At 42.0% G+C, this 27,660-nt stretch overlaps 1 protein-coding gene and 1 pseudogene across 1 annotated transcript in view; both read left to right on the plus strand.

The window, feature by feature from the left end:
• Positions 1-5,321: 5,321 nt before the first annotated feature.
• On the plus strand, positions 5,322-5,422 carry LOC125344381 (annotated as a pseudogene).
• A 15,223-nt stretch (positions 5,423-20,645) lies between these two features.
• Positions 20,646-27,660, plus strand: part of Gpc3 (glypican 3) — a 393,667-nt gene continuing 386,652 nt past the window's right edge. Inside the window, exon 1 of the mRNA XM_048335774.1 lies at positions 20,646-21,208. Coding sequence (XP_048191731.1) covers positions 21,034-21,208 — 175 coding nt within the window. The 5' untranslated portion in view covers positions 20,646-21,033. The remainder of the gene's footprint in view (positions 21,209-27,660) is intronic.

A 27,660-nucleotide genomic window follows, 5' to 3' on the forward strand; every position in this document is an offset into this window, starting at 1 on the left:
CAAGGAAATGTAGAAGATCTTAATCCTTAAAGATTCAAAAGTAAACTAAAATTTTGGAATGTATGACAAGCAACAGGGTTGATGTATTTTTTTTTTAGAAATAGACCAGGAACATCTCCCAGTCAAATTGCATTCTGTAGACAGCCTGTCTTCTGTCCACCCCAAAATGCACTCACCTTTGCTCTGTTAGGTAATGTAAATATTCAGCTGTCTCTCCATATCTAGGCTGAATGTTTGTGTTCTCTTGTCTTTACAGCCTTGACATGCCTGACTACAGCATGAAGGCTCTGTATTGCAATGTCAACTCTAGCAAATGGTTTGTGTTTGCTAATCTTTGTATCGTTCTTACACACACACACACACACACACACACACACACACACAAAGAATATTTTGTAAGCATTTAAAATTTTAATTGTGACAAAGCACAAAGCAAAATGGACCACCATAACCGTTTTGAAGTGTGCAGCTCAGCACTATTGACTCTATGTGTACTATTATGCAAGCAGCTCTAAAATGTTTTCATTCTCCAAAAAATGAAACTCTTTGCCCATGAAAATAGTTAATTTCCTATTCCTTCTTTGTCCCAGTACCTGGCAATGTCCATTTCCTTTCTCTATGAATGTGATAGAAGTATCTCATGTAAGTGGTATTATACAGTATTTGTCTTTTTGTGATTGGCTCATTTCATTCAGCATCATGTCCTCAAGGTTCATCCTTACTAGAGAGTGTCTCAGAATTTCCTTCCTTTTCTTTTGTGTTAGCCTTGGGGCTTGAACTCAGGCTGTGGCACTGTCCCTGAGCTGCTTTTTGTGTAAGGCTGGCACTGTACAACTTGAGCCACAGCCTACTTCTGTCTTTTTTTGAGGGGGGAGGGGAATTTATTGGAGATAAGCATCCTACAAAGCTGGGTGCTGGTGACTCACACCTGCAATCCTACCTACCCAGAAAGTGGAGATCTGAGGATGATGGTTCAAAGCCAGCCAGAGCAGGAAAGTTTGATAGACTCCTATCTCCAATTAACCACATAAAAAAATAAAATGGAAGTGGAGCTGCGGCTCAAAGTGGTACAGTGCTAGTCTTGAGCAAAAGAGCTCAGGAACAGTGCCAGGCCCTGAGTTCAAGCCCTCCAACTGACCGAAAAATAAAGTCTCACAGAGTTTTTTGCCCAGGCTGGCTTTGAACAGCAATCCTCAGATCTCAGTCTCCTGAGTAGCTAGGATTACTGGTGTACACCTGGCTTTCTTTATAAAGGCTGCATAATATTTTGATACACACACACACACACATATAATATATATATACATATATCTCACATTTTCTTTACTCAGCCCTCTTCCAAGAGATACTAGGTTGCTTATAGCTTCTTGCTACTGTGAATTATGCCATAATGAACACTGGCATATAAATATCTGTTTGAGTTTCTGCTATAAATTCTCTTGGGCGTATTTTTAGAATAGAATTACTGGGTCTATACTAATTTCAATTTAAAAAAAAATAATTTGAGTGTTTTCCCAATGAGTGTCAGAATGAGAAACCAAAAATTCAGATGTAGTATCATATTAAAACTTTCTGTTTTCCCACTTATCTATTGAGTACCTCCCCTGTGCATAGAGCTATGTGTGAAAGATGTGGGCCTTTACACATCCTTCCTAACTCTCACTAGAATATGACTGCTATGGAGGTGAGAGTTTTTTGTGTATTTTTTCTTTCTTTTTTTTCCTGTGGAATGTCCAGGATCTAGGAGAGAATCTGGCATTCATTTATTCCTTCGCTCAGCAAATCGTTATTAAGTACCTAGTATGTACCAGGTATAAAATGAATATTGAAAGTGATTAAGAAAATCAGGTAGGAAACTAATGTTTTCTGTCTGCTTGGCTAATGAGCAGAGTTGATGAAAGGAGGCCATGGAGGTCTTTTCCAATCACTTTGTGCCCTGGGAGCTAAACATTGGTGACCCCTTTACTTGCAGGGGGGCAGAGGTGAAGTTTGGGCTGGGAGAGATTGGTTTAGCTACAAGAGAAGATCAATAGAGGGAGAAGAAATTTTTACCAAGGGATTCTTGGGGGATAGCTGTCCATTCACTGATGTTGAAGCTACTTTTAATTACGGGGAGGGTAGAAAGTACTGTCTGATTATCCAATTTAACTGCTTACCAGGACACAATCAGCTCTTGCCTGAAAAGATTTTTTTTTTCTTTTTCAATTTTGCCTACAATGTGAGTGAGAAAGTGAGGAGTCACTTATTCCCCTATGCAATACCCGTGAATTAGGAGACTCATAAAACTAACCTAAATGGGACCCAGAACCCAGTCAATTCCACTGAATGTAACACAGTGACAGTTACACCATATTCTCAGAGCTCTCTGAGGTTCACAGACGTGTGCATTTATTTAGGAATGCCAATTAAAGTTCCCTCTTTTTGGCTAACACGACATGTGCTATTGGAGAAATTTGTTAGGTTAAAGGGCTGGAGGATTATCTAGGGTTCCTTCTAGCTAAGCCCTGAAGGGTCCATTTCCCTTGCCTTCTGTGAATGGCGACATTTCCCCTGTCTGTCTTTTAACTCTCAGATCAGAATCACCTATACCATTTCTCCAGTTCCTTTTCACCTTTAGACTTTAGCCTGTGTGGTTGGATCTAATGTCTCCAGCTACTCTCTTGCTGTCATCCCAAAGTTGAACAGAAAGAAATAACAAAGTCACAAATATGGAGAACAGTTATACACTGTCACCAAGTTCTTGTAATCAATGTCCTTGCTTCTTTTCCTTGAAGGTACCCAGAAGCCCCAGAAGTTTCCTGTTCTCTTTTATCTGTGAGGGTGGCACTCCTTATTGCTTATAGGATAAGGCTACACTAATTAGCCTAGCATTCAAGGCCCTCTATAAGCAGACTAAGGTCTACCGCTCCATTATTATCTCCCACTCGTTTTCCAGTCTACACAAACTGTCTGCTCCTGTCAAATGGTCTCCTAATTGTTCCCCCCACCCACCCAAACTATTTTCATTCCTGTTTCCTGGTCTTTGTTAACATTAATTTCCTCAGGCTCTGTATCCTTTCTTCAGAGCTTGAAGTCTTACCTTTTGTGACCACCCCTGGCCCTTGGTGCAGAATTGCTCTCTCCTTGGAATTTCAATAATCCTTCCATTCTGCAACCACTTCTCGGGGTTTAACACACGGGGCTACGTGTATGTGCTTAAAGACATCACTCTGTCTTAGGCTCATGCAGCGCCATGCACTCAGTAGGTACTCAGCAAACATTTCTTTCTAATGAAGTCATGTTCTTGAAGCTTCTTCTTTCTTTCCCTAGATATGTTTCCTAACATGAAGGAAGTGTTGCTGAGACTTGCTCCTGGTTTTCAAAAGAGGAGGATAGAAGTGACTCAGTGGCAAGATCTTTTGGCATTTTCAAAATACTTGTGCTATCCTAGCAACACACGTTTAACAGAGAACAAGGGAAGTCACCAAATTAAAGCAAGAAAGAATTTAGGGTTTTAGCAGGTAGGGCTCTCTATCTTTCTTATGTGTTTTTTTTTTCTCTCTCTCTCTCTTTTTCTCCATCTCTCCTTTTTTTTCTTTCTCCTGTCAAGGTGATTAAAACAGTGCAATCCGCTACAAGAGGGAGATTATTGAAGAATTTTAGAAATGTAGACAATTTATTCATTCATTCCAAAGGCAACTGAGAGGGAAAGGAAAGGAAAGGGGGAAAGTTGCAGTATGAGAGGGATTTGGCATTTATCCATAGAAAACAGAGGAAGATGGATCAAGTTTTTTGCATCCTTCTTTTCTTTTCCTTTTCACTTCACTTTGTGGTCTCTTGGCTCTGCATGGCCTCCCTTGCAGGAGGAAGAGCCTTTTGGCGGGTGGAGCTCCTTCACTGTTGTAGAGCCATGAGGCAGGCCAATAAAAGAAAAAAAAAACAAGACTGCAGATGTTTTTCTCCATGAGGAAGGGATTGGAACAGTTACTGAATAACGATTTTTTGGTTAATGTGGATATGTCTTCAGTTGCAAAAGACACAAACAGGCTGACAGACAGCTTTAGCTCTCCTAGACTTTATCAGTAGAAATGCTGAGGTGAGAAGTAAGGAGAGAGCTGCAATCTGATTGGTTGTAGGAAAAGGCTAGACTCATGCAAGTAGAAGGACAGAAGGTAAAAAGACAAAAAGAAGTAGTAGAAAAGTCACCACAGAGAAAACAAATTCAAAATGTGAGAGGCATGCACAGGAAGTAGACATGGACATTTGTCTGTGATTAGATTCTTAAAGAAAAAAAAGTATAAGTAATGTGACATAAAATAATTCAGTCCCAGAGACAAATAATCTCAGATTACTCATTTATAAAGTAATTTTAGGATGTGAGCTTGATAGTGTTTGCCTATAGTCCCAGCTACAGAGGAGGAGGTGGAGGCAGGAAGATCACTTGGTGTCAGCAGTTCAAGTTAAGCATGGACCATAGAGTAAGTCCCTATCTCTAAAAAAAGTGTTCAATGTTAAAAATAGTTTAAAATAATTTCAGACATTTAACACTAAGAATTTGAATTTTTACTAAGTGCTGCTTCTGACCAGTGCCAGTTTGGGGGCTTGAACTCAGAATCTGGGCTCTGTCGCTTAGCTTTTTCATTTAAGGCTGGTGCTTTATCACTTGAGCCACAACTCTACTTCTGGCTCTTTGGTGGTTAGAGATAAGAGTCTCACAGATTTTCCTGCCCAGGCTGGCTTTGAACTGTGATCCTCAGATCTCAGCCTCCTGAGTAGCTAGGATTATAGGCACGAGCCACCAGTGCCTAGCCTCTGCTGACTCTTAACATAGATGTAGAAATAGTACCAAATGATTTTTTTTTTCATGGAAAGGGAGAAGAAGGGAAATTAAACATCAAAAATTTGAATTTGAGAACGAATTATTAATTTACTTTTTGCCCCAAATCATGTAAGGTAGCTTGGTTTGAAGATGAATAAGTAAAATACATTGAGCATCTATTGCCATCTCGGAGCTGTGTTGTTGTTTGTTTGTTTTTTTCACTCATTTAACACTGAAAAATCTCACACATTAGGAACTCTGATTGTTATAACCATTTTACAGATAAGGAAACTGAGACTCACAGAGGTTAAGATAAGAAGGTAAAGAGCCAGATTCAAGTATGGCCAGTGGTTTCACTAGACTGCTTACAAGCAGGGACCAAAACAAAGGAACAAACCTAGAAACAACAATAAAAACAAAGGCACAAAAGGAAAGAAGTTTAGATGAAGGGAGAATAAAGGAAGGAGACTAAAATGAAGGGAGACTGAGGTCCTGTGCATTGACTAGAAGTGGACCCCATTGCGTGTTTCAGCAACACATATACTAAAATCACAAAGATACAGAAAGCACTGGCAAAGCCTCTGCTAGGAAAACATGCAAATTCAGGAAGCATTCCATATTTTTTATTAAGTGCAATCGACTTTATGAATATCTGTTTTCATATATTCAGGAAGTGGGGGACTTGGGAGTGTAGCTCAGTGTCAGAATACTTGCCTAGAATGCATGAGGCCCTGAGCTATATCCCCAGCACTTATAAGAACTTTAAAAATGCCTGGGCTATGTATTTGACTGAGCTTTCCAACAGGCAAAGCATAAAAGGAAATGTGTCTAGATTCAGAGTGTCTGTAAGATAAAAGCAAATCTCCTTTTTAAGAAGAAGAAACATCATCATTTCGGGTAGCATTTCCTTTGTAGATTCTCCTAAACAGGAGAAATTCTTGTATTGAAAGGCTTCCCCCCCCCCCCAAAGGCTTTACTGTTTATTAATTCTTCTTAGTTTCAATTAAGGAAAGCAAATGTTTCAAGAAGGAAATAACTGAAATAATGGGTTCTAGTATCATTTCCCTTATAAATAGGTTTTAGAGTTTTCATGTTTGTTTTTATTTTTTTCTACAAGAAAATAACTAGATGTGGAATTTCTCTCTTTGGAGAATCTTAAAGAAAAGCGTGGCTATCCCTCCGGCTTGGATGTCTAAAGGCAAGAGCGGGCTTAGGGGCCCCTTGTAACTCCAGGGCTGCCATTCTATACTTCTGCAGCAGTGCAAACACTACCTGGCCAGCTTAACTAGTCTTAAACCTAAAGACTCGGCCATTGCCTGAACCATGAATACTTCCATTGTGGGAATCCTTTCTGATAAAATAAATGTTTGAAAAACACACACACGTACAATAAAACAAAACCCCCCAAAACTTGGGATTAAGACACACCCAAGTAAGACCTTCAGCTGAAACAAAAGTTGCACTTAATAAATGCTTGTCACTGGGGATGGAGAGTCAGCACTTAGGCTCGCTCATTTAACTAGGCATCTTTGCTGAAGTCCTTTGTGTCTTAGATGTCAAAGGAATCTTTTCTAAGGGAACCATCAGCCACCACCTCAGGGGTGATGTTTTAAGCCTAATGCGAAAAAGAGAGCTTCCCTAAAACGTCTTACGTGATTAACGTGGCTGAATGGCCATGATGACAAAGCTCAGGGAGTGCAAATAAAATTCTCTTCAGAAGGGATCCCCTGAATCTTTTTTTTTTATTCTGAAAGAACTTGCACATTTTAGGGGTGAGGCTGGAGGGATGGGGGAGCTCAGGAAGACAGAGTTGTGTAGTTTCAACAGATCCAACTTGTTATGGATTGGTTCAAGTGGCTAACAGGAGGCTTCCTGGCTGTATGCTTAAAAAGAAAGCATGGAATTCACTTTGTCGTGTCCTGTATTAGGAAATGTTAGGTGAGCAGAGTGAATACAGGCACCTTTTTTTTTCTTTTTCTTTTCTCTTTTGCAAGTTAGAGCTTGAATCTGTGGCCTTTGGGCTGGTTTAGTATGTCCGGGAGGGGGGGGGGGTGGGGAGGGACTCTAAGAAAGGACGGAGACATTTGTCTCTTCAAAGCCAGGCATGCTTATGCCCCTGTCAACTGAAAAGCTTCGGCCTTACTACGGAAGTTCTCACCCTTGGAGCCCCTGATGGACTGCTGCTCTAACAGGTTTTTCCCTTTATAAACAGAGTCCAGCTGCTTTGGCCTTATCTACTTGATTCTAAAATAGCTCGTCAATTTAATAGCATTCAGGTTGTTTATGCACACACAAGGCCCTTTGAAAATAACCCTTTTCATGTCGCCAAACAGGCATTTTGAAATCAACTAATTGGATGGTTGTCTGAATTCAACTCGTTGTTTTAAAAATAACCAGTTGTTCCACTGAATTACATTTTTTTACCCCCAAGCCAATTGGTGTGTGTAGACAGAGTTTGAGTCAATCCAGATGGCTGGCTGCATTTTTGACTTGAACTGACTGGATGTTTTGTGGTCAGATATATACAGCTTTTGATAGCCACCGGGGAAATGCAGTGGAAGGGAAGGAAGGTGTAGGAAAGTTAGGAGAAATTATATCAACAAAAGTTTCCATCTCGAGTGCTGTGCATCCAGACGTTTTTGTGCAATCAATCCTCCCTCCCCCTCAACACACACGCACGCTTGCACACGCACGCACACACACACACACACATAGTTAAGAAAACAGAAATAAAGTAATAACATCCCTCCCAGCTGGCTCTGCTCACGGCTGTGGGTCTTTTCTTTCTTTCTTTCTCTCCATGAATTTCTTCACTGCTTGGGTGGCCTGGCAAGTCAGCTTCATTGGTTTAGCTCCCTCTTAGGCTAACTTTTCCTTCCTGTGGGGAGCTCTCCTTTGAGGGGCTCTGTGTTCCTCACAGAGCAAGGCAGGAAGAAGAGAGAGCTTTGGTCAGACCCGTACCCCCTAATTCCAAGCATGAAGCCTGACTCTGACCCATGGAACCACTTTTCCTGAGGGAAGCTGGGAATTTCCTGTAATGAAACTGACCAGTTTTCTCTACTGAGGCATTACCAAAGCTAGGTTTTCAGAAATTTCGGTGTTTTCTATCATCTGCAGTTCCTATAATTAGCTGTCAGATTCCACTGACCCGAGGAAGAGCAATTCAGACCCTTTCAAAGGCTACCTCTTTCTGACTTATCATTTTGATTTCTTCATTTACCTCACTGATCACAGACAGACTTTCCCCCCTCCAACTACTTACACTTCGGATTTTTACTTATGAGGAAGAAAAAAATATCTCTAAACAGTTGAAACCAAACTGCAAGGGTGATTGCCAAAATGTCTGCCACATGTTTTAACTCTCACCATTCTTGAGTGAATTGTAGGATACAAACTTGTTTCTTCTGTCCACATTTTACTTTCTCTATCTGCAGAGGTCATTGTTGGCGGTGAAGTAAAGAGGCACAAGGAATATTTTGAAACCTGGCCCTGTCTGTGTTGTCCCCAAATTTTCCCTCTCATCTAGTAAATTCCAAATTGGCATGTTTTTCATAACATGTCATTTTTCATGCCTGGCTGTTGAAGGTGAGTATTGATTCCCCTGAGCCTTCCAGACACATCTGGATAACATTGCAAAGTTTTTGTCTATGACATTTAGAATTTAAAGCACTGCCACATGGCTTGGTGGAATTTTTTTGTTTTTGTTTTAAACTTGAAGTATGTTCTTGGCTTCATTGCTGTCCTACTATGTGATCTTAGGTTCTCTTGAATCTCAGAATTGTTTGTTTTTTCCATCAATAGGATTGCAGGGACTACCCCATAGGGTTGTTGGGAAAAAACGAAGACGTTTATAAGGAAACTCTTCATGAAGAGTATGAAGCCTTAAACATATCTGCGACTCTCAAAGGAGACAGTTTTAACTGGGATTATTAAGCAGTCTTCGAAGCTCAGTCCTTCCTTGTCAGATCAAAAGGTTTGTTGTCAGCTCCTCAAAGTGCACTGTGTGTTGCCATTACTTTAATCCCGGGTTTTTATTTTTATTTATTTTTTTAAATGCTCCCAAAGAGTAAACTCTACAGAAATGTAGTGCATGAATATACGGACTCCATTTTGAGAAGCCATATTAATACTGTACTAGTACGAGGGGGAAAAAAAAAAACCTTGGGGATGCCATAAATGTGTTTAAGTATATCAATATTATTCTAAGTGAGAAACTGAGATCTCCTTGCATCTCAGAATTATGGCTGGTTTACGGGTATATCCAATACCTTGCATACAAGCGTATTCTGTCTTAGGAGAGGAACACAAAGGCGCAATGACTATGTGCATCTGATCATGTAAAATAATGTTTATTGAAAAAAAATCAATGTATTCTGCTGACCTTGCCAACTCAGGGTCAGGAAGTGAATTGTGAAAATACACAAAAGGACAATAGGCAACTCCATCCTTCATTCTTTGATCTTTCTCTTTAACAGACTCAGATCCCATCCTTGAGTAGTATAGGGGTATTTGATAAACCCCAGATGTTTTAGAAGCAGAGGGAATCCTGCTTTATATTATCATCTTGTCTGGCTTGCTCGCATCTGATTAAATGACCTTTTGCCATGGGAAGAGTTACACCAAGAAAGATGAACTTTCCCTTCCACGTGGGGAATCAATGTTTTCCCTCTACATAGAGTACCAGCTGAGAAACTGGCATTATTTCTAGTTGTGAAGAAATCATTGGCTTTTTTTTTTCCGCTGAAGAAGAGTTGTTGTACTGCCTAGCATTGAGGAGCAGCAGAAAAGGAAAGTAAATATGACATGATATTTCCATAAGGCAGTAAACTAGAAACGGTACGAGTATATATGAGTAAGACTGTGAGGTTTAAAACTGCTCAAGTTTGAAAAGATTTTTCGTTGTTGTTGTTGTTCAGAAGTGAATTTGTGCTCCTGTAGTTACATCCAGGAAACACGAGCCATTACTAAGGCTGGGAATAGAGGGGAAGGCCAAAAATAAGGTCTGGAAATGTAATTGTAATTGGGGAAGCCAACCGACCGAGGTTAAGCCCTGGGAAATGGGAAGGCAAATCGATGTCTGAGAATTTCTAGGTCTGTGGCAGGTCTCTTGCTTGGCCCAGGCAGTCACTGAATAGACTTCAGCCGTCCACATGAGCTTGTTCTAAGGGGAGACTGGAGGAAGAATAAGTCTATGCTAAGATCTGCTAAGTATGACCCTTTTCAATCTATAAATCTTCATAATTTGACACTCCCCAAAGCTTCCATCCTGACAGACTTAATGCTGAACGCACAACTAAAATGCAAGTTCTCAGTTGTGCCTGATTATTGTGGTGGTTAGAAACAAATCTGGCTAAGGACTTGGAGGACAAGAATTTGTCCCTCACCCCTATAGATGGCCAGTGCTTATAATACTGTGACTGTTCAAAAAACTGTGGGCAATGAATGGCTTCGAGCCCCAATCCTCAGCTCTCAGCCTCCTGAGTAGCTAGGATTACAGGCGTGAGCCACTGGTGCCCATATTAAGTCCCTCCCCATCCCATAGTACTAATAACACTTAACATGAGACCTACTATTTTAACAAATTCACATGCACATTATTGCTGACTATAAGTGCAATGAGGTAGAGCAAATCTGTATAATGTGACTGAAACTGTATGCCCCATTTCTTTTTCTTCCTAGCCCCTGGCAAGCACTAGTCCTCTCCCTGCTTCCATGTGTGTGACCATTTTAGATGTCCCATGCAAGTGGAACCACACGATATTTGCCCTCTGTGCCTGCCTTATTTCACCTAGCATAATCTCCTCAAGGTACATTCTTGTTTTCACAAATGCAATTTTCTTATTGTGAAGGCAAAATACTCTCTCTCTCTCTCTCTCTCTCTCTCTCTCTCTCTCTCTCTCTCTCTCTCTCTCTCTCTCTCTCTCGTGTCACAACTCAAACTTGGGATTTTCCTGCTTCAGTCACCCAAGTACCAATTAGAGGTATGTACCACCACAGACAACTCTTTTGGATAAGTACTCAAATGTGGAATGAAATTCAAATTGTTATTGAAAGAACCTTCATACTGTTTTGCACAGCCACTGCACCATTATATATTTTTACTTACATAGTTTTTATATTTAATATTCCCAGCAACCTTGTGCAAGTTTTCCACCTTCTCCAGATCCTGCTGTCTTTAGAAGATTAAGTTGTTTTGTAAGTGAAGGCTCAGCCAGATGAGTTCTTTTGCTCAAAGTCATCCAGCTAGTAAGTAAGTAACAGGGATGGAATTTGGACTCAGGACTATCTGCTTCTGGAAGTTAAGCCCATTCCAGAACACTGTTGATTCTTGTGATCACTATGTTGCACCTTAAGCTAAAGCATCTCAACTTGGGAATGAATAGCAATTGACTGAGCCATTAAGACTAAAGGAACAATCTGGAAATGACTAGCCTTTCACTCTAGAATTACAATTGTAAAAGGCAAACTAGTGCAGGACAGCATGAATCTATACATTCCGTGTCATTTGTTAAAGAAGAAGAGAAAAAGATAACTTCGTAGGATTTATTGCCAAAGTTTATAAAGAATCAACTTGTATGATGCATAACAGGCCAATGTTCAATAAAATAGGTACATATTCAATAAAATGTTTCATCATTTCTATATATTAACAACATAGTACAAAAATAAGTATAACAGACTGTCGTGAGCAGGACAGATTAGATTTCATAAAAGCAGAAAAATATGTAACACATTCAAGGAAGATTTCCATGGAATGGACTGATATCAATTTTTCAATAAGGAAAAATTAATAATACACCTTCCTAAGAGTTTATGATGATCATTTCCTTCGTTGGTATTTAAATATAGTATTTTGCCTTTAGTATTTTATACTCTTAAAGAGTAAATATCAAAACCTCAGTCGCTTACATTTTTTGTGCAAGTCCTGGGGGTTGAACTCAGGGTCTGGGGGCTGTCCCTGAACTTTTTGACTCAAGGACTGTATGATTTGAGCCACAGCTCCACTTTTTTCCTTTTTAGTGGTTACTTGAAGAGTCTCACAAACTTTCCTGCTGTGGTTGGCTTTGAACTGTGATCCTTAGATCTCAGACACCTGAGTAGCTAGGATTGTAAAGGTGAGCCACCAGCACTTGGCATGTTTAAATTTTTTAATAAATTTAAAATCTCCGATATCAGCCAAGCATGTTGGTACCTGCCTGTAATTGGGTTTACTCCTTAGAGCTAGGGAGGTAGAGGCAGGATTGCTAGTTGCAAGCTAGTTTAGGCTTCATAGTAAATTGGAGGCCAGCTTGAGCTATATAGTGAGACCTTGTCTAAAAGAAACGCTTAGATTTTTGGTGAGAAAATACACTGGAAGTATAACTGTTTTCATTTCTGCTCTTGCGTTATTGCTTCCTATGATGTGTTGATACTCTACTCATTAGGAGACAAATTAGATTTCTTTGTTAATTTTTGTTTTGTTTTGTTTTTGCCAGTCCTGGGGCTTGAACTCAGGGCCTGAGCACTGTCCCTGGTTTCTTTTTGCTCAAGGCTAGCACTCTAGCACTTGAGCCACAGTGCCCACTTCTGGCTTTTTCTATATATGTGGTGCTGTATACGAGGCGAGCACTTTACCACTAGGCCATATTCCCAGCCCTTCTTTGTTAATTTTATTTTGTTTTGGAATTAGCTTACATTAATCTCATAAAAGGGTCTTGTTGTGGTAATTCCATACATGAACAGGTGTGTTAACCCCCTCCATTATATTCTGACATGGGTTTGATTAAGAAGAGTACAGATCCAGCAACAAATCTTTCCTAAGGACTTCTCATGGAGTTCTAATTGGAGTTGTATTGTGAGAGGCGCATTTATCTATGCATTCAATGTAAAGCTACTCCATTTTGGGTACTGTTTGGGATGCTGACTACAGAAGTAGATTTCTTTCCTCAAGAAGTTCCCACGCATGAAAATTCAGATACTTGGCGGTAAGAGAAAACAGCATTTAGGCCACAATCTATAGCAGTTAAGGAATATGTGGTTTGGAAGTGTTCAGTTACAGATCAAGGGCCACGATACTCACAATGACAAGACAAGACCTGAAAACGAACTCCTTTAACTGCAAGTGCTCTTCTCTTTTGACTATTCTAATGTATTTGAGAAGACGGGATACTTCTCTAAGAAACTACTTGAAAACAACACCAGACAAAAAGCTGCTAACAAACCATCTGGTAGTAACCGTAAGGTTAACAAGAGTTAGAGAAAGACTGGAGACATCCAACAGAGCGTAAATCTTCTGAGTAATGACATACAATTTATTTATGGCAGAAAAGACTTGCTATGCTTCTGACATGTAGTAAGGATGAATGAGATGAAGGCATTCCAAGGAAGCAATACTTCCCTCTGGATCTTATCATCTTGCTCTAAGGAGATACTTTAGGTACCCAGGCTAGCATCTGTTTCATTTATAACAGAAAACATGATATAAATTATGGGGGAAATAATTGATAAAATAAAACACAAAGGCTATAGAGTTCAACTTCTGTTTCTAATTTATACTAAGATCTTCTGAAAAGCAAAATCTCGTATAAACCATATTTAAGGTCTTCTGAATAGTTTTTGAGTAAGAAAGAAGTAAAGTGTTCCTACATGTATTTTTTTGTGCTGGTTCAAGGGCCTGGGTGCTGTCTCTGAGCTTTTGTTGGTGTTGTTGTTTCTTTTCTTTTCTCAAAGATACTGCTCTAGCACTTGAGCCCCAGCTCCACTTCTGGCTTTCTGGTAGTTAGTTGGAGATAAGAGTCTCACGAACTTTTTTGCCTGGGCTGGCTTAAAGCACAATCCTCAGATCTCGACCTCCTGAGTAGCTTGGATTACAGGAGTGAGCCTATGTGCTATTTTTATATGAAAATTCTTTTTAGTTAGAAATTCTGTGTTATGATTTTTAATAGGAGCTATTCATAAATAAGAATGTAGTAATTTGTATTTTTTTAAAGAAAAACATCACAGGGCTTCATTGAAAAACATTTACTAAACAAGTGCTATGGACCAAAGTACTGTGCTTGTACTAAGGCAAGCTTCTCAAACTATTTGTAGTGAAATGTTAATTTGCTTTGTATTATTTTTATTTTTCTAATAGATATGAACAAATACTTTGGAAAATATGAAAATGATTTGCTAGGGAAAATTAAAAAAGAGGTATAAAACAAGGCCATCTAAAACCCATTTTAGATTCAGTAGTAGGGTCAAGTTGTTACATACTCATAAGTGACAGCAATATCATTAAGCTAGAAAAGTTTCTTACTGCTTATTCTCAATTTTTATACTTAAGTACATCATAGATTGTCCATGAATCAGCACAAGTACACTGCATTAAAGGAAACACCGAGAAGAGATGAACCCCTGCTCATCTAAAGCTCTCAAGTTAAAGTGTAGAGAAAAAAAATTAAGTGTGCTGGGTGCTAGGGGTTCATGCCTGTAATCCTAGCTACTCATAAGGCTGAGATCATGTTCAAAGCTGGCTGGGGCTGACAAGTCCTTGAAACTCTTATCTTCAGTTAGCCACCAAGATGCGGAAGTGGCTCAAGTGGTAGAGTGCTAGCCTTGAGCGCACAAGCTCAGGGACAGCATCCACGCCCCGAGTTTCTTGGTAGGAAATAAAGCTTGTGCGTGATTGGGAGTGTTGCTCCTTCTCTTGTCCTCCTTTGGCTACAGATCCTAACTATACTGCCTCTCGAGAACATGGTTCTGAGCTGAGTGTTATACACATCTGTAATCTCAGCATTCAGGAGGCTGTAACTGAACGATCATGAGTTCAAAGCCAGTCTAGGCTGCATAGTTCAACTCTGTCTCAAAAAGAAAAAAACAACATTAAAAAATAGAAAAGAAAAAGAGGGCTGGGATGTAGTTCAGTGACAAAGTACTTGCCTCTCAAGTGCTATGTCCTGGATTCAATCCCAGTACCAGAAAAGAAAACACAAAAAATAGAGTTAATGAGAAGAAAAAGAATACAGTTTCTAACACATCATCTCTATGATAGCTAGAGCTAGGGTGGTGCTGAGAATGTCTTTTTCTTATAATAAACTTATTTTGAAATTCCCTAGAACTTAGGGCTGTAGACGAAGCTTGGGAAGTAAGAAAGTATTTGTTGCCATCTCTGGTTGTAGATGTTGATATCCTTTCTTGTGCTGCAGGAAATAGGAAAGGACTTTTCTGGAAGCAAACTCATGAATAAGGTCAACTTCAAAACACCCATGGCTTATTGGAGACCCCAAAAAACTTGGTAAAATTACCTATACATTCTATACATTTTACATCACAATTAATACATTGCCTGACCCACTGTGTTCTTGGTCCACAGCAATTCATAGCAAAGTAAAATATGTGTGAATTGCTTTATGGCATATAGAGTCATGCTCTGGGCATCAACAGGCATTTGAATTTAAAAGATACTATATGCTCAATCAGTAAACTGCAAACAACTTAAATTTTATAGACAACCAAATATCCTATGCAGAAGACACAAAATGTTAGCTATACATACAGTATATCAGTCTAATCAAAAAAATCAATAGACTAAAGGCATGAAAAATATGTTAGGAATGTAGATCAATAGTCTCTTATAACAAAGATAGAATAAGCTTTTATTTGTAGTAATCAACACGATGCCACAAATAAAAATTTCAATTGTTTTCTTTGTAATCCTTGGACTCTCTGACTTACAAGAAGCTCGGTAAATTTTGTAGATTTAATGAAGGCGAACCATAGTGCGTGGTCTAAGAAAAGGCTATCCATCCACAACTCACAATGCAAGCATCTCAACCGCGTCTATTAATTTTCCATACACACAGAGCCAAATTCTGCCTGGGATTATTATGCAATTTTCAAAATTGCTTTAAGTCTTTCAACTTACAAAGTTACCATTTACATTGCACTAGCCCGCTGGCTGGGATGAATGAATGAACACTCTTTCCCAAAGGACCATAATTCATTCTCTGATCATAGCTTATACATTTGGGAGAATTGGGATCGGTGTGCCTGGCGCCTCCCCTCCCCTCTGGCCCACAAAGAAGTCATACACTGTAAGAGAAGAGGAGACAAAGTCGCTGTGTGCCATCAAGCTCAGAGGTGTGGCTCGAAAGGTGTTGACTGTCTACATGATGTGATTTCAGGTGCACCAAAAAAGGCCTCATTGCCCCTCAGTTTAAACACTCCCTTCCCACTGGCGGATGCCTGGAATTCCACAGTTTTTAGAGCTCTGTTCCTTTCCTTTAAAGCTTTGATCCCTGTTAAAATACTCATATCCCTGGGTGGGCAGGCCCATTATATCCTATCAACCATACACCCGGTGAGCAGATGAGTTTTCAAGTTTCTTCTCTGAAAGCAAAGCTGGAGAGTGGGGTTAAGAGCAGAAGATAGTGTGTAATTGAGGGGGGTGGAAAAGAAGTAAACATCACCTGGGGGAGGGGGGTAAAGGAACTGGGCCCAAGACAAACAATGTGTGTGTGTGTGTGTGTGTGTGTGTGTGGCCCGGTGTACGGTTGTGTATGCACTCCTCCCATGGCGGCAGCTGTTGAACACCCTTTCTTAACCCTCTCCCAGAAAAGTTGATTTATGCTGCTTTTGGAGCCATGGAACCAGACTCTCCTCCCAGCTACAGCAAGATAATAGCTGCTGGCTACAGCTGGGAATTCTCCAATTCTTTCCAACTGGAGACTAGGAGCGAAAGGTGAAGAAAAGTTCTTCTAGGCCTGTTGTGCTCCGATAGCCTTCCCTTGGGGGTCCAAAGAGGAAAATGGGGTCCAATGCTGTTATCTAAATGATTCCAACTGGGCTTGAAAGCACGGAGTGATGCATTGTCAAAAGTGACCACTGTCTCAATCAGCACATCCTTTTGTATTTCCAGTCTGATTGTTTCCCTTTGTCTCTTCTTGCTGAAGAGTGCCGATGAGTCATTGGCTGGGCTCTCAACGTGAGCAAGGGAGCCTTGAGGTTCAGATACAAAATGAAAATGCAGCTTTTTTGGTTGTTGTTTGCTTTGGAGATGGTGGGTCTTCCTATGTGACCCAGGATGGCTCTGAACAACTACTTTTAGATTCAATCAGTCCTTCTGCCTCAGCCTACCAAGTTTCTGGGACTTAATAGCGACATGAACCAATTCTAGCTAGGAAACACAGTCTTAATTCAGATGTACCCATCTGGGCAATGTATAATATACAGTGCAATTGATTTCCTATTTTCAGTTAGGGATTCCACCCACCCCATTTTTTTTTGGTCCTGGCAGTGGGGCTTGGACACAGAGTTCCTTAGCATTTTGTGTTGCTCAGCCATAGTTCCCATTCTGGCTTTTTGGTGCTTAATTGCAAGAGTCTCACAGACTTTCTTACCGAGGCTGGGTTTGAACCACGCTCCTTAGATCTCAGTCTCCTGAAGTAGCAAGTATTATAGGTATGAGCCACCAGTGCTCGGCTCTTTTTCCCTTTCTTTTTATACTTCCATTTGTTTATCATTTACTATTTATTTATTTATTATTGAGATTGGGATTGAACCCAGAGCCTGGGCCGTGCTAGTCATGTGTTCCACCACTAAGGCAAGGCACATTCCCAGCCCCTGGTTAAGGGTTTTTATTAGTAAAATTGTTCAACCTTGTGTTTTGGTACCAAAAAACCTGTCCCCCAATGCCTACTTCAGCATCTTGTATTCCACTGTGAAAGTCACCACTGGGTCACTGGAAGGTTACACCTCTTCGAGAGGCACTTTTAAAAATGGAAGCACTTCTTCAGTGCAGCAAGTTTTAATAACTCTTACCTTAGGTTGGCTAAAAGCTCTGAAGTAGCTGCATGGAGTGGGAACAAAAGCTTCTAGGTCAAAGAAGTATTTTCCACATCCTCAGGACATGTTTGTCTATGACAGAGCCCAAGTCATAGGCATTTCCACACCGGCACCCATTTTGTTGTATCTTTATATTCCCAATATGATTTACTATTTTCTCTTTAATGCAAGACACAATTTTAACTTAAATAAATGTGTCCTACAACTTCTACTTAGCTTTGTCCTAACAAAATCATAAGTCAAGTGCACTAGTTACAGGACTATCATTCGAATCCATCATTAAAATAAATACACATTAAAATCAAAACCAAGGGGTGATATTGATGAAGATACCTCCTACTTCTAAGTTGACATGTGGAACTGAAACCCCTTGTTACAACTACTTAAAGATAATTTTAAAAATAACTTAGAACATTGAAAAGTCACAGTGTACTCATAAATTCATATGTTGACTTGAAACCCCTCTAAATAACTGCTTGAGGATAATACATAAAGTAAAATGAAATAAAACAAAAAACGTCATTAGTCTTTCTTTGCATCCAGAGCGACACTCAGCTCACTTAAGTAACTGTCCTACTCCATGAAAAATTATATTAGATATAACTGCATATATTAAAAAGAAGTCACAGCCTTTCTTTTCCAGGTACTCAATTCCCAGTAGTTGAAAACAACTGTTGCCTTTGTAGTTAGTTGCATGAGGTCTGGAAGATCATGAATTTATGGGAGGTCATGTCTTCCTCTCCGAGGTCATGAAATTCAATCAATGCTTGCCTTCCAATCTGCCCTTTGCTCACAGGGTTCCACAGGTGGAACATATCAAACTCACCAGCCAAATTATGACTCTTAATTGGTGTTTCTTTTAAAGTGGATATGTCATTTGTCAAATGTTCAATGCAGGCGCAGGCCTAGCCCCGGGCAAAATTATGAAGTAGAAAAATGCCAGATACATAGGCAGCACTCGAATGTTTGTTGAAAAAAAAAAGAGTGAATAAGCCCTGCGTCCTTGAGCCCTTCTCTCTCATCCCCCCATAGGAACTAGGTCACCATCCCTTTGGAATTCTATCTCCTGAAGATCTCTGGGACATTTCCCCCCTTTGCAAATCTCCTTTGACACTGGTGTTTGTCATTTCGTGCCCGGATTATTTTTCAGTCTCTTAACTGGTCTTCTGACTTTCCATTGTGTCCTTTCTCTGAAAACGTTCTCCACAATACTGTTAAAGCTCAGAGATCGTTTAATAAGACATATATGTTCATCTCACTCCTTGGCTGAAGTTTTCCTTAAGTGCTTTCCCCAAGCCCCTCTGCATGGCTTGCAGACGGTAGAACCTGGTTCTTTCTTTTCTCTCCTACCTTAGTTCTTTTAACTCCTCACCCTGAAATCATTACTCACACCTCCCACCCTCCAAATGGGCCAGGCCAGGGCCTCTCTTCTTTGTTCATTCTGCTTCCTTCCTCGGTCTGGGCACCCATCCCCCAATCTTTTCTCACCTCAACTCCTCCCGTGTCTTTCTAGTGTGAGTTTAGGGCATCATGTTTTCAGGGAAGACTTGCTCTAATCCATCCCTCAGCCTTCAGAAGTCTATGCTAGGTGTTAACGTATTGGTTGGTTGGTTGGTACTACAAGCAGATCCTTCTTTGGTGCTCCACTCAGTGTGTCTATCCTATGGACTAGTTACTGAGTGAGTGAATGAATGAAGTCCTCCATCATCTTTCTCTTCATCTGCCTCTCGGTCCACAAATCCTAATATACAACCTCTCCTTTATCTAGCCAAAGAAGTATACTAGTTTCCTCTACTTCTCCAAAGTGGTTTTCACTTAGATGGGAAACAACACAATGAGATGAGCATCTAGTTCACATTAGATGTTTAAGTCATTTCATCACAGAAATATGGACTGTGTTCCTACTTTGGGAAAGAACTGTGGCTGAGATGTGTCCCTACGTTCATGCGGACCCACAAAGACTTGCCTACTTAGAAACATATAGGTAATGGCCCCGTGTATTCCTCCTCAGAAAGGTGTTTGATGGAAATAACTGAATTTGTAATGGTGCAATGTAAGTAGGTGAAATGCGAATTGGGGTGTAGAAGATCTTTCAGCCTTTTACTTCAGCTGTGTAACAAGTTATCTCTGGCTTAGTTTGTAAAAATGATGTTCTAATGAGTTAGGGTTGGTGTTAAACCCAGGTTATTTCATTGTTACTAGATAGGGCTTGCTTCCTGGTCACTAGGACTAACGTGCAGAAGGTAGGTGTGTGTGTGTGTGTGTGTGTGTGTGTGTGTGTGTGTATTTAATTGGAAATAAGAGTCTCACGAACTTTCCTGTCAGGGGTGACTTTGAACCATGAGCCCCAGATGTCAGTCTCACTAGTAGCTAGGATGACAGAAGGAAGCCACGAGTGGCTGGCAGATGATTTTTTTTTTTTTTAACATTCTGGGATCACGTGCTTCCTCTAACTTTGGATGATTTTTACTGAATCAAATATTGCAAGTCACGCAGGCTTCCAGACTTTTTAGGTACAGTGTTCAAAGATAAGACAGGCAGTGAAAGTCCTACGGGTCCCCCAAGTGATTCTGAACGTGATTCTGTGGGTTGGGTGTGGGAATTCAGCCAGAGCGGCGTTGGCTTGGGGAAAACGGTTCGCGGGAGGCTTAGGAAAAGGCAATGGAGGAGGTGGATTTTGTGCATCAGAAGACCGTCTGTGCTTCTTGTAGGCTGCGGTGAGCTCGATCTTCTGTGTGAAATGGTTGGGAGTAAGCCCAATGAGCAAGCAGAGGGGTGGTAAGCCAGGGACTCCTGTGCATGGAAGGACGGAGGGCTTGCAAAATTCCTGAAGGGAAAAGCCCTCCCGGCTGTAGGCCAATGAGCGGCGGGAAGGAGGAGTGAGGCTGGAGAACTTCTCCGAGAGCCAGTCAGAGGGGACGGCTGCTAGGAAGCCAATCAGAACGCCCGAGCCTGCAGCCCCTCTGCAGTAGTTATGCCAGAGCGCCCAGTGTAGAGGCAGCGGCGAGCGGGCAGCGGGGCCAGGCTGCCAGAAACCGACGCCCCAAGCTCTGCACCCGCTTCACGTGCCGCACGCGTCCGCTCTCCCTAGGCCTCGGTGCCTCAGTCATCCCCGCTGACCTCTAAACCCTCGCCCCGCACCCCGCCGGCTGGAAGCCGCTCGATCGCCGCCGCCCCCCTAGCCGCAAGACTAGTCTCGCCCCGCCCTCCTCCCTCCTCACCCCGCCCACTCCGGTTAGCCCCGCCCCGCGCCGCCGAGCGGTTCCCGCCCTTGCTCAAGCGCCCAGGTAGCTGCGAGGAAACTTTTGCGGCGGCTGGCTTAGCGGCACGTCTCTCGCTCGTCGGGGCCACTTCTAGGCTTGCCGAGTTCCGAGACTGCTCTCGCTCCCACTGCCATTCTCCCGCGCTCTCCTAGCTCCCCGAGAAGCAGGATGGCCGGGACCGTGCGCCCCGCGTGCTTGCTGGTGCTGGCGATGCTGCTCAGCTTGGACTGCCTGGGACAGGCTCAGCCACCGCCGCCTCCAGACGCCACCTGTCATCAAGTCCGTTCTTTCTTCCAGAGACTGCAACCCGGACTCAAATGGGTTCCCGAAACCCCCGTGCCAGGTGAGTTAGGGTCCCTCGCGGGTTCCGCGCTCCCCGCGGAGAGCCAGCGTGGTCGTGCTTCGCGGTGCCTTGAGCGCCCCAGCCGCGAGGGGCCACGATCACGCCCGGCAGCTGCATCCGTGGGAGTGGTTGGTGTGCCCGCGGACGCGGCGGAGTCTACCCAGGGTGGGAGGCAAGCTTTGCGTGGAGCGTGTTCACACGCCCCGGGCTTGCACTGTTTCCAGGGAATGTGGGACGGGAAGCAAACGGCGGGGATCGCCTTCTCGCGAGCGCCCATTTTTTTCGGGGGGGGGGGGAGAGGAGGGAGGGCGGGAAGGTAGGAGCGCATTCCCCAGCTTCCCCCTCCCCACCCCACCCCCCACGAACTGGCGTCCCTCAGTCGAGCCGGCGCCTAGGGAATTTATCACCCTTGTTCGCACGTACGTGTCAGAATTTCAGGCTTTAGCTGGATCGGCAACCCCAGCCATCCTTTCCCCCCAAATGGGTCCCCAGTGCCCTCCTTATCCCCAGTGTGGGTCCCCGAGGCTGGCGGGTCCAAGTGCTGGCAAACTTGTGGACACATCTCCGAATCTGCAGTGCTGCGTGAACACACACGGAAGGAAACTTTTCAGTACGAGGGTCCCCAAATTGTGCAGAACCGAGCCTTTCCTTTTACAACAGCGTCTCTTATCTAGATTGGTTAAGACAAAAAAAATCTCTAAAAATCAGTACTCCTAGTGCATGGAGCTGGAGTCCGAACAGAATTTTTAACTCCTTCCTCCTACCAAAATGTATCTGTCTTCTTGACAGGCTGCAAGCTGAAGGGGAGAAGATTTTAGGCGGAGGAAACTTTCTGAACGCCTGCCTTTTGTTCTGTACAATCTGATCGTGCTGTAAGGGCATATTTTAACCTTAGCTCAGGGCTGCGGCTGTCAACAGATGAATATTAATGGATTTCACTGATTGACTGTCCAGCGGTTAGGCTCCTAACGCTCGCTTTTCAATCCAATTAGGACAAGTTGCTCCACCGACAATGTGGGCCAGAAGAGTGGGTTTCAAAAAGGTTAATTTATCAAAGGTGCACTCGGAAGAAACCGCCGGTTCTGTTCGCCACCCCATCAGAGGTTTGTGGCCTCCAGGGTTCTTTTTCTGACTACTCCATTCAACCAGGCGCGGGCCCCGCGGCTCTTGGGGGAGAGATCGGGGAAGCAGCAGCTCTCGCCCAAACTTGGCGGGTAGAGCTCTCCACAAGTCCGGGAGGCGGGCCTGATGGTTGGACCAAGTTGTGAATGCGGATGCGCGCCCTGTGGGCGCTGCCAGCGAGCGTTCACTGGCAGGAGGTTACCTAGGCAGCCAGCGCGCCCTCCGCCTTTTCTTTAGGTTGATGAAAAGAGTCCAGCGAGCCTGCTGTTTAGTTGCAAAGGTAATTGGTCACCCTCTTTCGGTGACTGAAATGCATTTGCACATATGTTAAATATTGCTTTGCAGGATATCCCTCGAAGGGAGGGTAAGAACTACCTCTTCCACTGTTCAGCATTAATAACATACCACGTGGGCGTGTGCACGAGTGGTTAGGGGCGACCTATGAATCAGTTCCACGGAGCTGAAACAACAGGCGAATCTCGCTCCCCTGGAAGTAGCATGGTAATTAGATTGCTAAAGCTAGAGTACATGCTTTTGTTGATAATGTAAAAATTGGTTCATGTAGGCTGAGCCCGCCCCCCCCCCAAATGAATGGGTCCAGGGATGGGGTTGAGGTCACATTGGGTTGATTGGAAGCCAGGGAGTCAAGGTGGTGCTTAAAAGGAAAACACCAAAGGAAAGCACAGATATTCATTTAGCAAACCTCCCTATGCACGCACGCACACCACACACGCACACACGCATGCACACACTCCTACAGGCGCTCTCCCTGGCTTCTGGCCTCTTTGCTGCAGCAACTGTATAGAAGTAGAGGGAGGGCCCACACACTGTGTGTGCAGGAGAGTTTGCCTGGGCTTCTTCTCTCCCTCCCCTAACCCCAACATAAGGATGGTCACAATTAGAGAGTCTTCTTTGTAATAGAGGATTTTTACTTTCCTCTACTGTTTCACAACCTCTAGGAGAAATCACTTATTCAGGGCTTTGGTCACAGAAGTCCAACAAAACCCACTTCAGTTTTATTTAACAGACATAAATGGTGGTGAGCACCCTTTTCATTGCAGGTGCTGGCCTTTATCTACATCAGAGCCAGGCCAAAATTCAAATACGCTGATGCCCATATACCTCCCATGTAGCCTTGATTTCTCTGGGGCAGTACACATTTCAAATGCTTGGCAGCAGACCACGTGTCCTGAATTTTAGTCGAGCAAATATGGTCAGTGTAGATACAGAGAACATGGTGAAAGTCCTAATACCCTTCTGTAGAAAGAGCTCATCAGTATTTCAGAGAAGAGATGACAATGGCGCCCTAAATACAATGGCAAGTGGATAATTTCTAAGTGAATAAATGTAATTTGCTACTGTTGTCCACTGGTTGGAAACTGAAAGAGAGCTGCAAATTATTTGCTAGTCAGGAACTATCATGATGACCGCTCACATTTTTAACCCTTCCTATGTGTATTGTAAGCTATGTTCACTTTGCCTGCTGCACTGTATTAATTGTGTTAAAGCTTTCTTTGTCCCAGATGAAAATGAGATTCGATCACAGTAAGGAGAAATCCTCAAGAATGTCCTGTTTCACTTAGGGAGAACATTTGGGATTGCCTGCTAAGTTCGGCCATTAGTAGAATTGGGTTAAAGTGGATAAGGTACATTTCTTATGCTAATATGGATGAGACTAAATGGCATTGGAAATCAACCAGCCTAAAAAATAAATCACTGGTGCTGAAGGACTTCCTTAGACTTGCACAAAGCTGATCTAAAGTCTTACAATCTCGGGTTCTCATTTCTTTTAGAGTTGTACAAAGGCACAGGATAGCAATTCTAAATAGCATGTACCTGAATTCCATAGATCTCTCATACCCCATATGCTCTCTCTCTCTCTCTCTCTCTCTCTCTCTCTCTCTCTCTCTCCTCTCTTTTGTAAAGGATTTGTAACTTGGAAAGCACCACAGATGGAAACCAGGCACACAGAGTTAGCATTTGGCAGAAAAATCCATATAACCGACTTTCAGTGCAGCTCTTTTGCCCTTATTTAATTTAGAAAATTTCAGAAAAAAGCCAATGAGCTCATAAGTCTAGATGTTTATTTTGTTTTGCTTAACCTACCCACAGGCACAATCAAGAATGGATACAATTTTAGGCAAGGGAAGTGAGCTAGTAATCAGACAATGATGTTTCCAATTGTCTCAAGGGAATGTTACAGAAGTCTGAAAAAAATTCCTCTAAACAAAAATCAAGTGCAATTCACTTTATGAATGCCATACACCACTTTTGGTGGAGGGGGGCCAGGGAGGGGGGCATGAGAAAAATCAAACAAACCACGGTAGTGTTGCAACTCCCAAAAGATTCAGGGATCTTGCTTGGAGGGCTTGGAGAGGGAGAAAACCAACCCAGAAGGCCAAATGCCCCTATGGGTAAAACGTACCCTCCAAGAACCCCACTTGGAGTACATTGAAATAGATAAAAAAAACATTAATAAATGAATATTCTTGAAACAGAGAGACAGACAGAGAGAGAGATGAGACAGAGACAGAGACAGAGACAGAGATGGAGAGAGAGTTTGGTTTTTTTCAAGTGGAAGAAGTGGGAGAACTAGCAACTTTATCTGGGTTGCCAGTTGTGACTCCCCAATTAGCTTGAAGCAGTTAGGGCTCTGGTCCTAATGTCCAGAGACAGAGTGCATAAGAAGTGAGGTGTAGGAGGGTTTTCTGTCCTCTGAAGACTGTAGCACACTTTGGTGTGTACAGGTAATTTGTTTCAACTTCAAGAAAGTTGTATTGCTATGTGCTAACATGGAACAAGGAGAATCCTTCCACGTGGGTTCTGCATGGGTTCTGCTAATCCTGGTATTGGGCCAGAGATGGGTCTGGAGTACCCAGCAGCCACAGAGAGCAGATGGCGGCCAATCGGTGGTGCACCTTGGCAGTCTCTATGTTAGGTGCTGGGGGTGAAGAAAGGAGTGAGACACAGTCCCTTTTGTGAAGGCGCTCACAGTGTAGTGGGGGAGCACACAAGTAAACAGGCTTCCCAGGAAACTTGTAGGATTAAATAGGGTGAAAAGGGCTAGAAAATACCTTCAGGAAATTGGCTCACATGGTCACAATAGGCAGCCTGGGCAAGGGAAAAGGACTGAAGAGATGAAGTGGGAGATAGGGAGAAGTCTCTAAATAGGGCCGCCATCTTAAAAAGAGTTTTCTTAATTCTTGGAGTGAATTCCATTTTGTAAGCATTGGGAAATCCAGACAGATGAAGGTTTGGGTGGATGTTAGATGATACAGATTGTGTTTTTTTTTCCCCCCTCTTTCTCTCTCTCATGGGCTGGTAAGTTGTATCCAATATTTTGATGCAGTATTTTGGAGCAGTCTACGACTTCCATCTTTAGACTTGCAATGTTTGCTATTCACTGTAGCCTAGAAAAAAGGCTCCTTATGATCAACCTGGGAGAAAAGACTCGTGGATTTGTCTGGTATGAGACAAGACAGAAAATATGTTTTCTCCTTAAATGGCAGCTATCAATGACCATGCCAACTTTAGTGTTTGATGCATATACAAAAGCATGGGTCTTAAGAGGTATCTTATTACTCATTTCTAAGAAAATTGAAGATAATCACTTATAACTTGTGCACACGATACATCATTTGGAAAGAATTTCACTGGGGATCATGTTGCTCAACTGAAAAGTTCTGGCATGCTGAATTTGTACATTTTTGTGAATGCTTCCTTTTACTCTGATCTCTAGCTTTTTGCTGCATATGGTTATTTGTATGTTTTAGATTATAAGCTTCTTAAAGGGGAAGCACTCTGTTTGAACTGCATTGAGCTCTATACAGCATTTACTTCATTATTGACCAAAAGACTATTCTTGGTGAACACTTACATATTTTTTAAAGCATTACATCATCTTATTTTAAAATCCTAGGTGCAAAATATTATGGCACATTGTTGGAGAATGTGGCTAACCTTCTCAGGCTAGAGACAGACCTGTGTATTTTTCAGTTAGCTAGTGATTCTTTACTATCGGGTAGGGCTTATTAACATTGAGTGCTCTAGGAACAAACTGAAGTTAGCAGCACTGTAATGACAGGCTTAATATCATTGAAGATCAACTATTATTATAGTACATAAATTGTAGGGCATCTCTTAAATCAAGCCCTCGTTGATTTAATGTCAACTAGACCTTTCTGGCTAATGTTGACATTACCATATTTGGGAGTTGAGTTATAATACATGCACAGACCTGTTGAAGTACCTCCTGGATTTCTGTAACCTGGGATGACAGTTTGTGTACAGGTTTAATTCAAAAGACCATTCCAACAGCCAACATCTATTCAGCCCTAGCCAAGCTTGTAAATGGACTTGATGGTTTTTTGGTAATCTATGGTCTAATGGGAAGTGTGAGCAGAAAAAAAATCCCCCACTCACTTGCACATCTTTAGCAAATTGTCTAGCCTGAAACAAGATCCCTAGAACTCCATTAAGTAATGAACATCAGAAAATAGAAAGTCTGGGGCCCAGACTGGCTTTAGAAACAGCACTCAGTAATGGGAAATTACCTCCAGAGATATAATGAGGCGGAGAATGCGATTCAGAAAGCAAGGTGAAGGTGGTCCTATTCGCAGAGAAAATTCTGCATTTTGAAGTTTTGTTTATATATGGTGGGATGGTTACAGGAATATTATTGTTTCACTCAGATATCTTGTTGAATATACAAAGTAAAGAAAATTTAGTTCTGTGTTCTAAATTAGGCCACCTAAAGATTAAGTACCTAAGTGCTAATTATTAGAAATACTTGTTTGCTATTTTTTAACAACAACAACAAATAATCCAAGCAGATTACCAAGAAAGACATTTTCACTTTTTGTCTCTTTGTGTATAGCTGAGCAAAGCCTTGTTTGAGAGTTTACATTTTTGCTTTATGAATTATGAGAGAGAGAGAGAGAGAGATAGATAGAGAGAGAGAGAGAGAGAGAGAGAGAGAGAGAGAGAGAGAATGAGTCAATGTTAGGACCAAAATGCATTGCTAGTGTTCCAAAGAGTTAACTGCATTTTGTAGCCAAAGTTGTATTTATATACTAGGTTAGTAAATCTACAAAGCTCTTTGAAGCATACTTAATAGGGCTATATTGATAAATAATTGGTAGAAAGGGAGATAAACTATAAGTGAAAATAGCTTGAAGAAGGGACAGGGAAGTTACAGCCATTGTAATGGAAACCTCTATCCATTGTATTTCACCCACCTGCTGCACAGTGAAAGAGGTGCATTTCTCAGTAGAAGTGAGGATTTAAAATATCATTCTATATTTTTTCGAAATTTCCTCAACAATTTATTA

This window comes from Perognathus longimembris, chromosome 28 (assembly GCF_023159225.1).
Source record: "Perognathus longimembris pacificus isolate PPM17 chromosome 28, ASM2315922v1, whole genome shotgun sequence".
Classification (NCBI taxonomy): Eukaryota; Metazoa; Chordata; class Mammalia; order Rodentia; family Heteromyidae; genus Perognathus; species Perognathus longimembris.